General features: G+C 52.3%; 1 protein-coding gene across 1 annotated transcript in view; it reads left to right on the top strand.

Annotated features, from left to right (window-relative positions):
• Nucleotides 1-11,799, top strand: part of SLC20A1 (solute carrier family 20 member 1) — a 43,397-nt gene extending 31,598 nt beyond the window's left edge. Inside the window, exons 11-12 of the mRNA XM_019714000.2 lie at nt 6,489-6,676; nt 11,345-11,799. Coding sequence (XP_019569559.2) covers nt 6,489-6,650 — 162 coding nt within the window. The 3' untranslated portion in view covers nt 6,651-6,676; nt 11,345-11,799. The remainder of the gene's footprint in view (nt 1-6,488; nt 6,677-11,344) is intronic.
• The last annotated feature ends 1,785 nt before the right edge of the window (nt 11,800-13,584 follow it).

Raw genomic sequence — 13,584 nt, 5'->3', positions numbered from 1 at the left:
ACCCAGCAGTGGTGGCTCCATGCAGACAGCCGGCCTCCGTCCCTCACCCTTCACTGCTCAGCGTGCAAGTGACATGCTTTATTTCCAGCACATCCCCAACCCTCGCACCCACTGAGGGCTGGTCTAGGCACCCAGCATCCCTTGCCCAAGTCACTGACCTGGCCTCTGCCTCCTGGCCACCCCCCTCCACCCTGGGCTGCGGAGACCGACCCTCTGTGCACACGGGAGCAGGTCACTCTCACAACCCTTCACGTGTGACTGTCACCTCCGAGAGGATGTCTGGCAGTCAGCATGGCCCTCCCTGAACTCCCAGCCACATGCTGGAGACTCCCCCACTCTCGCCCACTGCCTCTCAGCCTGGCTGACTCTGATTCACCCTTTAAGACTTCCTCCTTCAGGAAGCCTTCCCTGACTCCCTGGGTTCTCAAGCGCTTAAGTTTGTCTTCTCACTGTTCCCTGAAAATGTGAGTGGTCTGTCTCCTTGGACTATGAGGGATGTAAGGACGGACAACACGTCCTCATAACTGTAACCCAGCTCCTAGCACAGGCTTGGCATGAGGCAACGCTTACGCAATGCAAGGCGTCTGACGACACTGATTTAAGTGCAGGAGGCGAGATGGAAACACACCATTTCTGAGTCCCCCACAGCCTCCTGCCGCCTGCGATCTTCAGCTTGGCTGGACCCTGACTCAGGGTCGCAGCAGGTGGTCCCCCCCTCCCCAGGCCAGGCCTGGGGGGAGCTGAGCGGGTGTGCTATCCCCGCTGCCTCTCCTCCCTGCCCAGACCTGCCTCAGGGCCCCCGCAGCTCCTGCCCTGTGCCACCCAGAGCGCCTGATGCAGCCCTCACAGGACTGTCCCCGAGCTTCGGGCACCTCCATGCCCTGCCATCCTGACTCTTCCCCGGAACCCACGTCTGCCAGGGCTGCACAGTTGCTGAGTAGGAGCCCTGCTTTTCTGTTTGGGGCAAATGAGGCCTCACCCCCTCAAGAGCCAATTTTACCTGAAAGAGGACCCCCCAAGGAGCCTTACATGAAGTCACGTGGGGGAGCCTTGGCCCCAGCGCCCCCCCCAGCCCCTAGGCTGGGCTCTTGCAGGATGGTCAGGATGGGCTATGGGCTGCATGTCCACCTTGCTCCCTTCCCACCCTCCCAGGGGCTGTAAGCTCCCAAGGGCTCCAGCCTGAGCTCGGGAGTCAGACCTCGGTCTCAGCACTGTCACACTCCCACCCTCGCACACGCACGTGCACACATGCACGCCTATACTATACCTGCATTCACACACCACAGGCTCCAGTAATTTCCAGTATTTTGATGGAAAGAAAGACAGGTTCTTGGAAATTTCCTAACCTTTCACCCCAAGTCTGTCCCTTTTCCGTCCCCCACCCATGGAGGGGCTGGCGTTGCCCTGGGTGGGACAGAACTGAACTTGGCCCTTTGTGCCTGATGGCCCTGACTCAGATCCTTCCAGCAAGTGGAGTCCACCCTCTGGTCTGTGTCCACGCCCAAAGGACGTGCCCTTTGGCAGTGAAGCCACATCAGAGCGCAGGGGACCTCTGGGTCACAATCCACTGTCCTTCCCACCCTCAGCACTGGGCTCATTGCTGCTGCATGAAATTCCTTCCTCTAAACCAATAAAAATCCTACATTTCCTTAAAGACCTCATCCAACATTCGCCCATTAAAAAACCGTCTTGGAGCCTGGCTCTGGTCCCCACCTCAGCCCCTGTACCAGCCTCCAGCGTAAGTTTCTTGTGGCATCAGGAGGCTTTCTCCAAGCGCAGGGGGATGGAGGCCCCTCCAGCTCCGCGCCGCAGGTCACACGTCGTAAGGCAGCTGCGGGCCAGCTGTGGGCACCCGGAATAATGCCTCTTGCTGAAGGTGGAGGGAGAGTGTGAGGGGTGACAGGGACAATCCCGCCATTGGCTGGGCCTGCTCCACTCCAACCTCTGTGGACAGCAGGTGCTAACCTGGGGGCTCACGGCAAGGTGAGCTAGCCTGTGGGTGGGGGCAGGCAGGGGTGGGCGACGGGCAGGGGCCTGGCACCAGTGCAGAGGCTGCCAGCTGTCGTCTTCCCCCATCCCATGGAGGTTAGCAGTAACCATGACAACATTGTCAGTTTGGTTACAAGAGCAGATCTATTTTATATGTGCGGAAACAGACCCAGAGAGGTTAGGCATCCTGCCCAATGTCACACAACCCTGAGACTCCAGAGCCCGAGGTACTTCTGTGACCTGTGGGTGCCTTTCTCACCTGACGTCCCCACCTGCCTGGGGACATGTAGTGAGAGGAACGTAGGCTCCCCACTGGGAGGGACCTGACTTGCCCTCGGGGTCAGGAGTTGCTCTGAGCCCCAACCGTCTGGGTTAGAGTCCCTGCCCTGTGACCTGAGCCCTGAACGGCCTCCTCACCTGTCCACGGCCTGTGTTGTCCCTTCTGCTTCCCTTCTGCTCTGGGCAGAGTGTCACTGATGTGAGGAAAGGTCCAGGGCGTCGTGCACACAGCTGGATGCACAGGCCCTTGGTGACCTCGCTGCCCTTTACCACACGTCTCATCTCGGCCCGGGGCTGTCACTCACCCCACTGTCCCCTCCATTTTCAGAGCAGATGAAGGAGCTGGAGAAGCTGTGCTGGCACCTGACAGAGATATCCTGTGAGAGGCCTGTGGCCCACGGGGACCAGAGAGGGATGAGGGTGGTGGCCGCTGGGCAGGCTGGCAGCAAGATCCTGGGCAGGAGTGTCCCAAGTCAAGCTGTTTCAGTCTGGGCTTCTCTTGTGACCTGGACCTTGGGGCCCCTCTCACCCCCTTGAGACCACTCACACTGTGCCTCTAGGCCCTTCCTAAGCCACTCAGCATGGCCTCAGGGTGCCCATTTCTCACACTCCCAGCTCAGGGCTCTGCTAGGTGCCCCGACCTCCAAGGGCCCAGGGAGGCCTGGTTCCTTCCTGTCCCCCAGGGTCACAGGGATGGGAGCCGCTGTGGGCTGCAAGTCGTCAGCTCCGCCAAGAGGGAGCCTGGGATAAGAGCGGGTGCCCAGTGAGGGGGACATGGCAGGTGGGGAGGGGTGCCTTCGGCCCTCATCACCTGACTCCCGACCGCCTTCCACAGAGCTCTGCCTGTCCTTGTCAGGCAGCGCCCTCTGCTGGCCTGCGCTGCAGAAGCCAGCAGTGTGCTGTGCAGTGGTTGGTGGAACATGGCCCTGTCCCTCAGTTGCCACCATTACTGCTTTCAGAAGCATCTGGCTACCTGGCTGGGTCCTTGTCTGAGGGACAGGCAGTTCTGATCAGCTTCGGGGTGTCAGGCAGACAAGGGGCCTGAGCTGATGTTCCTGGGTTATGATGGCAGGAAGACAGCCCACTATAGCTGGGACAGTCCCGGCTGCTGCAAGGGGACGCAGGCCACGTGGAGTCCCAGGCCAGCTAGAGCCAGCAGTGAAGGGTATAAAGTGCTATGTGCCATGTGACCCTCCCACAGCCCCCAGGGTGTTGTGTCCCGCGCAACATGGGCAGTGAGGGTGCGAGAAGGGGCGGCTTTGGGTTAAGTTTTAAGAAAGAAACATACAGAGACCTAATGCAGTTCAATCTCAGAAGGCCAGGGGTCTCACAGTTCTGAAAGACTGGAGCCCAGATTTGAGCCAACTGGAGGTTTTTATTGATCAGTATACAAGGGAGTAGCAATGTTTTTCTGGCACAATCTGTGGGACTCATTTATTATGTTATAGAAACAACCCAAACCAATTATGTTGAACTTCAAACAGCCGAAGCAGAAAGTCCTTGAGGTGAGGTATAAAACTCCTTTAAGGGACATATATTACATGTTGAAATTGCTTCACAGAGCTGAGCAGAGAGAGCTTAATCTTATCACGCTCAAGACTTTTCTCCCAATTAGGTGAGAGGGAAAAGTCAGAGTCAGCAGCCGCTTTTCCCAGGCAGGAGGAAGGGAGGGGAGACAAGGCCCCTTCCCAAATCTTTCTAAGGCAGCTCACTGGGGGTCTCCACGGGGTTCCGCCTGGCTTGAGTTGTCCCCCCGCACCCCGTGGGTGATCTTACTCATCATTGGCCACAAACCCTCTTTTGGAGACTAAATAGAGAGAAATATACAGTCCCAGAGATGCACAGTCTCACAGACTCTTCTTTCCTTAAGGAAAGACATGGGAGGACAATCTGCTAGGCTGCTGTGTGACAACACTGGGGGGCAAGCTTGTCACCTTTATCTTACAGATGAGGAAACTGAGGCTGAGAGGGCAAGAGCATGCATGTGGTCACTCTGGGAGTCAATGTGGGACAGCTGTCTAGACTCTAAAAGCAGGACCTGGTGACAGACAGGCTGCTGGGGGCGGGAGTGGTCTGGGTGTGGGCCTGTGCACGCCCTCTATGGGGACCGCAGAAGGTACCTGATGGTGGCCACTCCCCAAGCCAGGTAGGTAACTGTAGGAAAGCAGGGGTGGCTCAGCAGAGCACGGTGCTGAACTTCAGGCTTAGAGGTGGGCAAAGCCGCAGTGTCCCCAGTGACAGGCCCAGGGGACAAGCCCCAGCCCCATCAGGTGGGCACCTGTGGGAGACGCAGGTCCCGGTGGGATGAGCTCTCAATTCTGTGCGCTGCCCTCTGCCAGCGTCACCGAGCGGGACCTGGGCCCCAGCACCACGGGCAGCCTGCTCCATCGTGGTTTCCACCAGACACTTTTCTCCAGCAACCCACCTCCATGCCACCTCCATGGCCACCTGCCTCAACTGCCTGCACTCCCACTCAGCTCGCTGAGTCGGGTACTCCAGGACCCCCAGGTCCCCAGCCCTCCCTGCAGGTAACTGTGGGCAGTGTGAAATGCCTGGAGGGTGGGTTATACAGACAGGATACCTCAGCTGGGGCATTTTCCTCAACCAGCTTCACCCCTGCTTTACCGACCTCCATTTCCTCACTTCCATAGTAGGAAGCGTGGTACCCACCAGGAGGAAGGCCATGGTCACTCTACCCTCAGCCCACACACAGGACACTGGAGGATGACTGCTGCAGCTGGTCTTCCTATAGCGACCTGGACACGCCCTGGGTTAGGAGCAGGAGGTGGCCAGTGCAGAGACCCCCTGAGCTGGCAGCTCCCTTCCCCCAGCTGAGTGTGACTGTGCCCATCTTACGAGATGCGGCCTCTGAGGTTGAGGACCTCAGCTGCCCAGACACCTGCAGGAAGGCGGGCGTGAGAGTCACCTGTGCTTCCTGCCTGGGCGCTGGGCTTCACTCAGTGCTCAGGGCAACCCCGCAGTGGGCCCCTTAGCCTCATTTACCACCAGGAGGGCCTGTGTGACTCACTGTGGTGCTGCCAGAGGACTACAGCCAGGGTTTGGACCCAGGGCTGTTGACCTGGGACTTGCTCTGTCCCCTGCACCACACTGCCCCAATTGGGGGACTCAGCTGTCCCCGTGAAGCCTCATCTACCTGGACTTTCAGCCGAGCAGGGCTGGAGAATTCCTGAGGGCAGAGCTGGGCCTGGAGCTGTCAGACGTCACGCTGAAGTAGAGAGCAGGCAGGTAGGGAAGCACGCGGGGCCAAGGGGAGCTGGCTCCAGACCCACCTTTTCCCAGTTGTGCCGCCTCCATCTGTAGGACCCCCTTCTCTGGGCACCTGGCTCGGCTTCTGAGGCATCACTGCGCTAAGGCTGCAGTGGGAGGCACCTAAGTGAGGACCCCTGGAGGCCTTACTCATGGAGCTTCTCCATCTCCACCTGTCCCCACAGATGGCCCCCCAGGGCAGACGTGGAGCAAGAATGGGCCCATGTGGAGCCTGCCTCCTGCCTCCTGTGCTGCAGCCAGAGCTGGCAGCTCGGTTCTCTGCACAGCAGAGCCAGGAGGGGCCACTGGGCTGTGGCTACTGGGGGCCACCGTGCGCTGGAATGGGGGTTCCCAGTGGAGGGGGCATTTTGGAGATTTGCAGGAGCTTCTTTGTCTTCAAGTGGGATCACTCCTAAGAATTTACGTGGAATGCATATTATTTCAGTATAAATTGCTTTCCTTTCTGTTTCACTGGTGTTACAGGAAACTATATGGATATTTTAAGTTATACAGACAATAATTATATGTTGCCTTACAGCTGCCACACCGTTTGTTCCCCACGCTCTTCCCCGGATTTCACAAGGGAGGGCCTCAGCAAACTGAGACCCGAAGGAGAGATATCGGAAAAGCTTCCTTGAGGGGATGTCTCAGCAAACTGAGACCTGATGGAATAATATCAGTCCCTCCCCTTCAATGGATCCCCTGGGGTTGTGTGTGTGTGAAGGCAAATACAAGCTAAGCTGGAGCACAATGGGGACTCTCGGGAAGAAAGCACGTAACTCACAGACCTTGAGATGAACAAACTTTACCTCCTCAATTGTTAACTAATAAAAGCCATGTGTTGGCCCTATTTGGAGCTCAGTCCTTGAGGCCTGAGTCCCGTGGCCCCGCTTGCACTCTTCTCTTGGCTACTGTCTTTCTTAACCCTGCGCCGCCCTTCTCACTTCCCACAGCTCTTGTCACGCAGGACGCGACATCTGGTGCCCAACATGGGGCCCGATTCTGGGGCTCATTTGTGGGGCTGGAGAAGGAAGGTCGACTCCGAGTCAGAATTCAAAGAGGTTTCATGGCGTGGGGACCCGGGAGAGGTCGTGACAACTACTGGAAGAAAGTAGGGTAACTCCCAGAGAATTCAACCAAGGTAAAAGGGGAATTTGTCTCTTTCTATGTGCAAGCGAGTGAATGTGTGACTGTGTGATTATAGTTCCACGGCTATGGCTACGGAGCGTGCTTGAGCCCTAATCTGCGGTTCCGTGGTCCAGTCATAAGGCAAAACAGTGACTTAGCGCCTGGTGTTAACCAGGCCTGGGGTTTATACAGGAGCACCATCACTAAGGCAGACCTTACAGTCCTGCGAAGGACGCGGCCAGACAGGCATCTGAATCCATTCAGAGTGAAAGTCTTCCTCTCTATCCTGTTGTCTGTACATAATGGGGAATGTTAATAGCCAATATAGGCCTTATATTTGTTTGCTTAAACACCTTCTTAAGGCTGGGGGAGCTCGAGTGTCAGATCAGAAATTAGAGGAGCTTCTCAAAGTAATTGAAACTTATTGTCCTTGGTTCACAAATTTAGGGATGTTAGATTTAAAAACATGGGAAAATTTTGGTACAGAACTCTGTGGATTATATCATAAAGGAGTTTCTCTCCCAGTAACCACCTGGGCTACATGGCAATCAATCCAGTCAGTTTTAGAAACTTTACAGACTGATGAGGAAGATGGAGGAGAAGGAGAAGTACAGGAATCTGAGCAAAAGGAGAAGGGTCTCTAGAAACTCCCACCGTGAAGTCCACCGTTGGAGGACTGTGCCCTCAGCTCCTTTGCGTGATTTGCCATTACGCCTGCTTTTACAGCACGTAAGTCAGACCCACCCTCGCAGCTGGCAAAAAACGCTACTTCTTTTCTTTCCGCTGCGCGCTCACCTCCCCCTCCTTCAGGAGGCTCTCACGCACCTCTGTCTGCGGTTCAGAAGGGAATCCACCAGGCGCTTATTGAAGGGGACTTAGACGCATTAGAATTTCCTGTGTCATTCGTGAGCGCATTGCTCCTGATGCGAATCCAAACAACCCTAACATTGTTCAGGAAATTTTACATGAGCCCTTTTCGTTTAAACTCTTAAAGGAGCTCAAGGGGCTGAAACTCAGTACGGCCCTACTTCTCCTGACACCATGGGCCTTACACGGAGTGCAGCTGATGGCAGTCAATTGATTCCCACAGATTGGAACATCCTGGCCAAGACTTGTCTTTCCTCATTGCAGTTTTTGCAATTTAAGACTTGGTGGATTGATGGTGCTGAAATCCAAGCTAGGCATAATCAGGCTCACAATACAGCTATTGTCAAAGATCAATTGCTAGGGAGTGGCCATTGGGGAAGTACCCAAGATCAATTAGGGATAAATGAACAGGCTGTTGACCAATTACGAAGAATTTGCTTAATGGCATGGGAAAAAATAGAAACGGAGGGTAAAGCCCCATGTCATTTCAAAAAATCTTACAAGGTCCTCGAGAACCCTACTCTGAATTTGTTGCCAGGTTACAGGGTGCTATTAGCAAACAGGTGACCAATTTACAGGCAGCTGAGATAGTTTTACAAATCGTGGCATATGATGATGCTAATGGTGACTGTAAGAAGGCCATCGGGACCATGAAAGGAAAAACAGACACCATGGGATACATCCGTTTGTATCAAGGAGTAGGAACTGAACAATTTAAAGCTGCCATGCTAGCTCAAGCCATGACTGGATTCAAAATAGGTCAGAATAAATTTCTTGGTACTTGCTATAATTGTGGAAAGCCAGGCCATTCTAGAAAAGAATGCAGAAAGAGAAATAGAAACAGTTCCCATTTGCCTGGTGCTACTACTGTTACAGGACTTAAACCACCTGGATTGTGCCCTAAATGCCAAAAAGGAAATCATTGGGCTTCTGAATGCCGATCAGTTTTTCATAAAAATGGGACCCCAATTCAGGGAAACGGGAGGTGGGGCCAGCCCCAGGCCCGGACAACAACCGGGACATATGTGAATAAGGCTGCTTTTCAAAATTATCAGGCAGTACCTCTCCCTGACTTTCAGTTCAACAATTTAGTCCTGCTACGGAAGGGAGTGCCACTGTAGATCTCTGTACAGCACAAAATATTTTATTACTCCCTGGAGAATCTGCTTTACGTGTGCCCACTGGACTTTTTGGACCGATTCCCCCAGGTACTGTTGGACTTCTCCTTGTTCTGTCTAGTTTGACATCCAAAGGAGTTACCATTCATACTGGTGTTATTGATTCTGATTATGAAGGAGAAATTCAAATTATAATGTCCTCGTCTGTTCCCTAGACCACTCAAAAGGGAGAACGGGTTACACAGTTACTCCTGCTCCCATACACTCTACCAGGAAAAAGGTGAACTCAAAAAAGGGGAACTTGGCCGGCCCAGTGGCTCAGGTGGTTAGAGCTCCATTCTCCTAACTCCGAAGGCTGCCGGTTTGATTCCCACATGGGCCAGTGGGCTCTCAACCACAAGGTTGCTGGTTCAACTCCTGAGTCCTGCAAGGGATGGTGGGCTCTGCCCCCGCAACTAAGATTGAACACAGCACCTTGAGCTGAGCTGCCGCTGAGCTCCCTATGGCTCAGTTGGTTGGAATGCATCCTCAACCACAAGGTTGCCGGTTCGACTCCCGCAAGGGATGGTGGGCAGCGCCCCCCTGCAACTAAAAAATGGCAACTGGACCTGGAGCTGAGCTGTGCCCTCCACAACTAAGATTGAAAGGACAACAACTTGACTTGGGAAAAAGTCCTGGAAGTACACACTGTTCCCCAATAAAGTCCTGTTCCCCTTCCCCAATAAAGTCTTTAAAAAAACACACAAAACTTAATAAACAGTCTAATAAAAAAAAGAAAATATTTCAAAAGAATGAGATTATGAATGTGATAGTCTTAGAAACACCTTAATGAATTTATTTAAAAAAAAGGGGGGGGGAACTGGAGGTTTTGGAAGCACAGGACAGGCAGGGATTTTTCTAGCAGAAAAGATATCAGGAATTCGCCCAGTTTGTCAAATTGCGATACAGGGTAAAAGATTTACACGTCTTTTAGACACCAGAACATGTATTTCCATAATCAGCTCTCAGGAATGGCCAAAGAGTTGGAAAGTGTAAGAGCCAAACATTAACACTGTGGGTGTGGGCCGAGCTTCAGGCTTACACCAAAGTGTCTGCATTCTTCCCTACCTCGTGCCAGAGGGACAAAAGGGATTTTTACAGCCCTATATTGCAGACATTCCAGTTAATTTGTGGGGTCGAGATCTGCTTACACAATGGAAAGCAGAAATTTGGATACCACCTGGACAATATAGTCCTCAGAGTCAACAAATTATGAGTCAAATGGGATATCAACCAGGAAAAGGTTTAGGAAAATTTAATCACGGAATTACTCAGCCAGTTCAGCTCCCGTCCCAAAGAGGACAAAAGGGAATGGGATATTTGACAGAAACATGAAAACCTTTTTTATAGGGGCCACTGTTGAACAGCTACGGACCCCCTTAGCCCTTAAATGGATAAACAATAAGCCTCTAGGGATAGAACAGTGTCCCCTCTCTAAGGAAAAATTAGAGGCATTAACAGAATTAATACAGACTCAATTAGAACAAGATCATATGGAGTCTTCTTCTAGCCCTTGGAATTCTCCGTATTTGTTATTAAGAAAAAATCAGGAGAATGGCACATTCCTCACACCACTGGTATTCCTTACAACCCACAGGGTCAAGCCATTGTTGAACGTGCTAATTGCCACGTTGAAAAAACAATTACAAGAACAAAAAGGGGGAGAAATAGGGGACCCCCCCAGATACAATTAGCAAGAGCTATGTTTACTTTAAATTTTTTTAGTTCATCTGGCTCAGATACCAGATACCAAGGCTCACCTTGGACGCACTGCAGCTGAGAGACATTTCAATAGTCTCCACAGCCCAAAACCTTTGGAAAATGTGCCTATCTGGTGGAAGGACATTCAAACTAATCAATGGCATCTAGGAACTTTATTAACATGGGGAAGAGGTTTTGCTTGTATTTCTCCAGGTCCTGAAGAACGACCTTTGTGGATTCCTGGTTGGTGTGTTAAACCATACCATGAACGATAGCCCACGGAAGACAAGACATCTATGGCTACACGTCCAAGACCCTAGAGTGTGGGAAGGCTCCCCAACTGTTCATGTTGTCTTACAACTTCTTCATAAGATTTTACAAAGAGCTAAAAGACTTATTGAAATTTTGATTGCAGCAATTACGGGAATTATAGCAATAGCTACTGTGGTTGGAGTCTCAGGAGTAGCATTACATTAGGCTGTGCAGACAACTCAATTCATACAAGAATGGCATGAAAATGCTAGTAAGACTTGGAATCAACAAGTTAGAATTGATTAGGAAATTAGTGTTAGATTAGCTGATTTAGAGACAACTGTAGTTTTTCTTGGAGATCAATTAGAAAATCTCCATACCATGATTACTTTAAAATGTGATTGGAATGTTTCTACTTACTGTGTGATTCTTTTCCCTTACAACCAAACTAAGACCCCGCGGTTGGAGGTACGAGCTCACCTCCGGGGACATGCTCCCAACCTCACTGTAGATATTCTACAGCTACAACAACAAGTAGATCAAATGTCTCATGCCACGCTCCCACTGCTCTCAGGAGAGGAGACACTCCATGGCTGCGGAAGAACTATCTCATTTGAATCCACTCATCTGGGTGAAAACCCTAGGTGGAGGATTTGCGGGTGTAATTGCATTTCTGTTAATTGTTCTTATTCTATTTTGTTTAGTCCTCAGGTGTGGACAACAAGCCCTCCGATAGGCCATAAATGAGGAAACTGCCAAGTCTGTGTTTTCCTACTACAAAAACAAAAAGGGGGAGATGTTGCCTTACAGCTGCCAAACCGTTTGTTCCCCACGCTCTTCCCAGGATTTCACAAGGGAGGGCCTCAGCAAGAGAGATACTGGAAAAGCTTCCTTGAGGGGATGTCTCAGCAAACTGAGGCCCGATGGAAGCATATCGGTCCCTCCCCTTCAATGGATCCCCTGGGGTTGTGTGTGTGTGTGAAGGCAAATACAAGCTAAGCTGGAGCACAATGGGGACTCTCAGGAAGAAAGCACGTAACTCATAGACCTTGAATTAACAAACTTTACCTCCTCAATTGTTAACTAATAAAAGTCATGGGTTGGCAGCTTCGGGGCTCAGTCCTTGAGGCCTGAGTCCCGTGGCCCCGCTTGCACTCTACTCTTGGCTACTGTCTTTCTCAACCCTGCGCCGCCCTTCTTACTTCCCACAGCTCTTGTGCAGGATGTGACAATTATATTATCCATGAATGTCAATTCAGGAGAGAAAAGGGGAAATTAAAATATTTGTTTCTGAGGTGGGGCTGATGGGATGGGCTTCTGCTCAGCCGGTCAGCTGACTGCACTGGCGCCTGGCACCTCCAGCCCCTCTGGCTGACCTGTGTCATGGCCTGTCCCCACTCTGGGGACGTTACAGCACGAGGGGCTCCTGCCTCCACCTTTGCACCTTGTGCCGCCTGAGCCCCTCTGAGCTGGGACGGCTGTCCTGAGCGGCTGGCTGGGCTCGGGCTCTCATTTCCCAGCACCGTGTGAAGGTGCCTGTCATTATGTGGGCATTCTGGGGGCTCAAGGTTTAGGGGTCCCTCTTGTGGGTTCTTTCTAGTGGTTGGTTCCAGCCTCAGTGTTCACTGGGCTACTTTCCACTCCAACCAGAAGAGCTTCGGATTCCCTGGGGATGAGGGCATTCTGGTGGCTATCCACCCCTGGCAGGCTGTCACTGTGTGAGCTCCAGGAAGGTTCCATGACTAGCTCCTTATTCCTGATGGGCTGCGGGCAGGAGGGTGGGGACCAGGAGGGCCACTCCGAGAGAGGGGTGGGAGTGGCAGCATGGCTCACCCTGGGAGGTGTCCCCCACCTTTGAGCCCCTTGGAAATGTCACAAATTCCCTGAGCTGCATTACTTCACGTGAAATTTTGTTTCTGCACATATTCCTTTTAAAAAATAGTATTCTGTGCACACTTGTGATAACAGTGGTGCCTGGTTGGCACAGGTGACCCCATCCCAGGTCACTAGGATGACAGTAAACGTGACAGCCCAGACATCTTAGAACTTGATGCATTAAAATGTATTAAGTAATCTCGTGATTTGAAACGTGATGGTTTCTTCGGTAGGAGCTGCTCTGTGGCATTAAGCCCTGGCCTGTCCTCATTCTGGTGTTCCTGTCACTTGTCTGTTAGTGGTGTCACCTGGCATTATATGGAAGCTTAGAATGAGTGTATCTGCGTGTGAAATGAGAAAGGACCATGACATGGCTCACTGGTTGCATTTTCCATGGATAAACAAGGGACAACAGACCGTGCTCTGAGCGCTCAGTCGTTTTTCACGTCACCTCAGGAGTGTCCAGGGCTGGCACCACTAAGGCCTTCCCTTCCTGAGCTGGCTTTGGGACTCAAGTCTGCAGGGCAGTCTGTCCAGGCAAGGACCAGGACTCTTGCCTGTGTCCACACACCAGATTCCTAAGAGGACAGACAGCTTTGCATTGGGAAAACCACTCAGACCCTAGTGCCCACGTTTTTTGGAAAGGTGCTGAAATATGTGCGGTAGCCAAATCTGGAAAAATCAACCCTTAGTCTTCCCTCCTGGGGTAGAGAATACAGAAGGGGCCTGGGGACAAAGCCTGAGGGCGTGGAGGAGGGGCGAGGGGGCAGAGCCTTCCTGCTTTCCTTCTGCCTCTTCTCCTTAAACCTCCTCTTCCTCGGGCTCCAAGGGTGTCCCCACCTCCCTGCCAGCTTCAGTCCCCTTAGTCCTTCTCCCCTGAGCCTTCCTCAGATTGTCATTTTGACATTTGTGACTGTGTCCCCACTAGACTCTTGGCTCCACAGGGTCAGGTCATTCGGCTCACCATGGTTCTCTGCCATCCAGTGTTCTGCTTTACTGAGTGATCTGTCACCTGGTTTATTACCCTAGGTGGGCTTGTGGCACTGCAGGTGACAGACAGGGTGGGGCA

Source organism: Rhinolophus sinicus, linkage group LG05 (genome assembly GCF_036562045.2).
Source record: "Rhinolophus sinicus isolate RSC01 linkage group LG05, ASM3656204v1, whole genome shotgun sequence".
In the NCBI taxonomy this organism is placed as follows: domain Eukaryota; kingdom Metazoa; phylum Chordata; class Mammalia; order Chiroptera; family Rhinolophidae; genus Rhinolophus; species Rhinolophus sinicus.
This window is presented reverse-complemented; position numbering and strand designations above follow the sequence as displayed.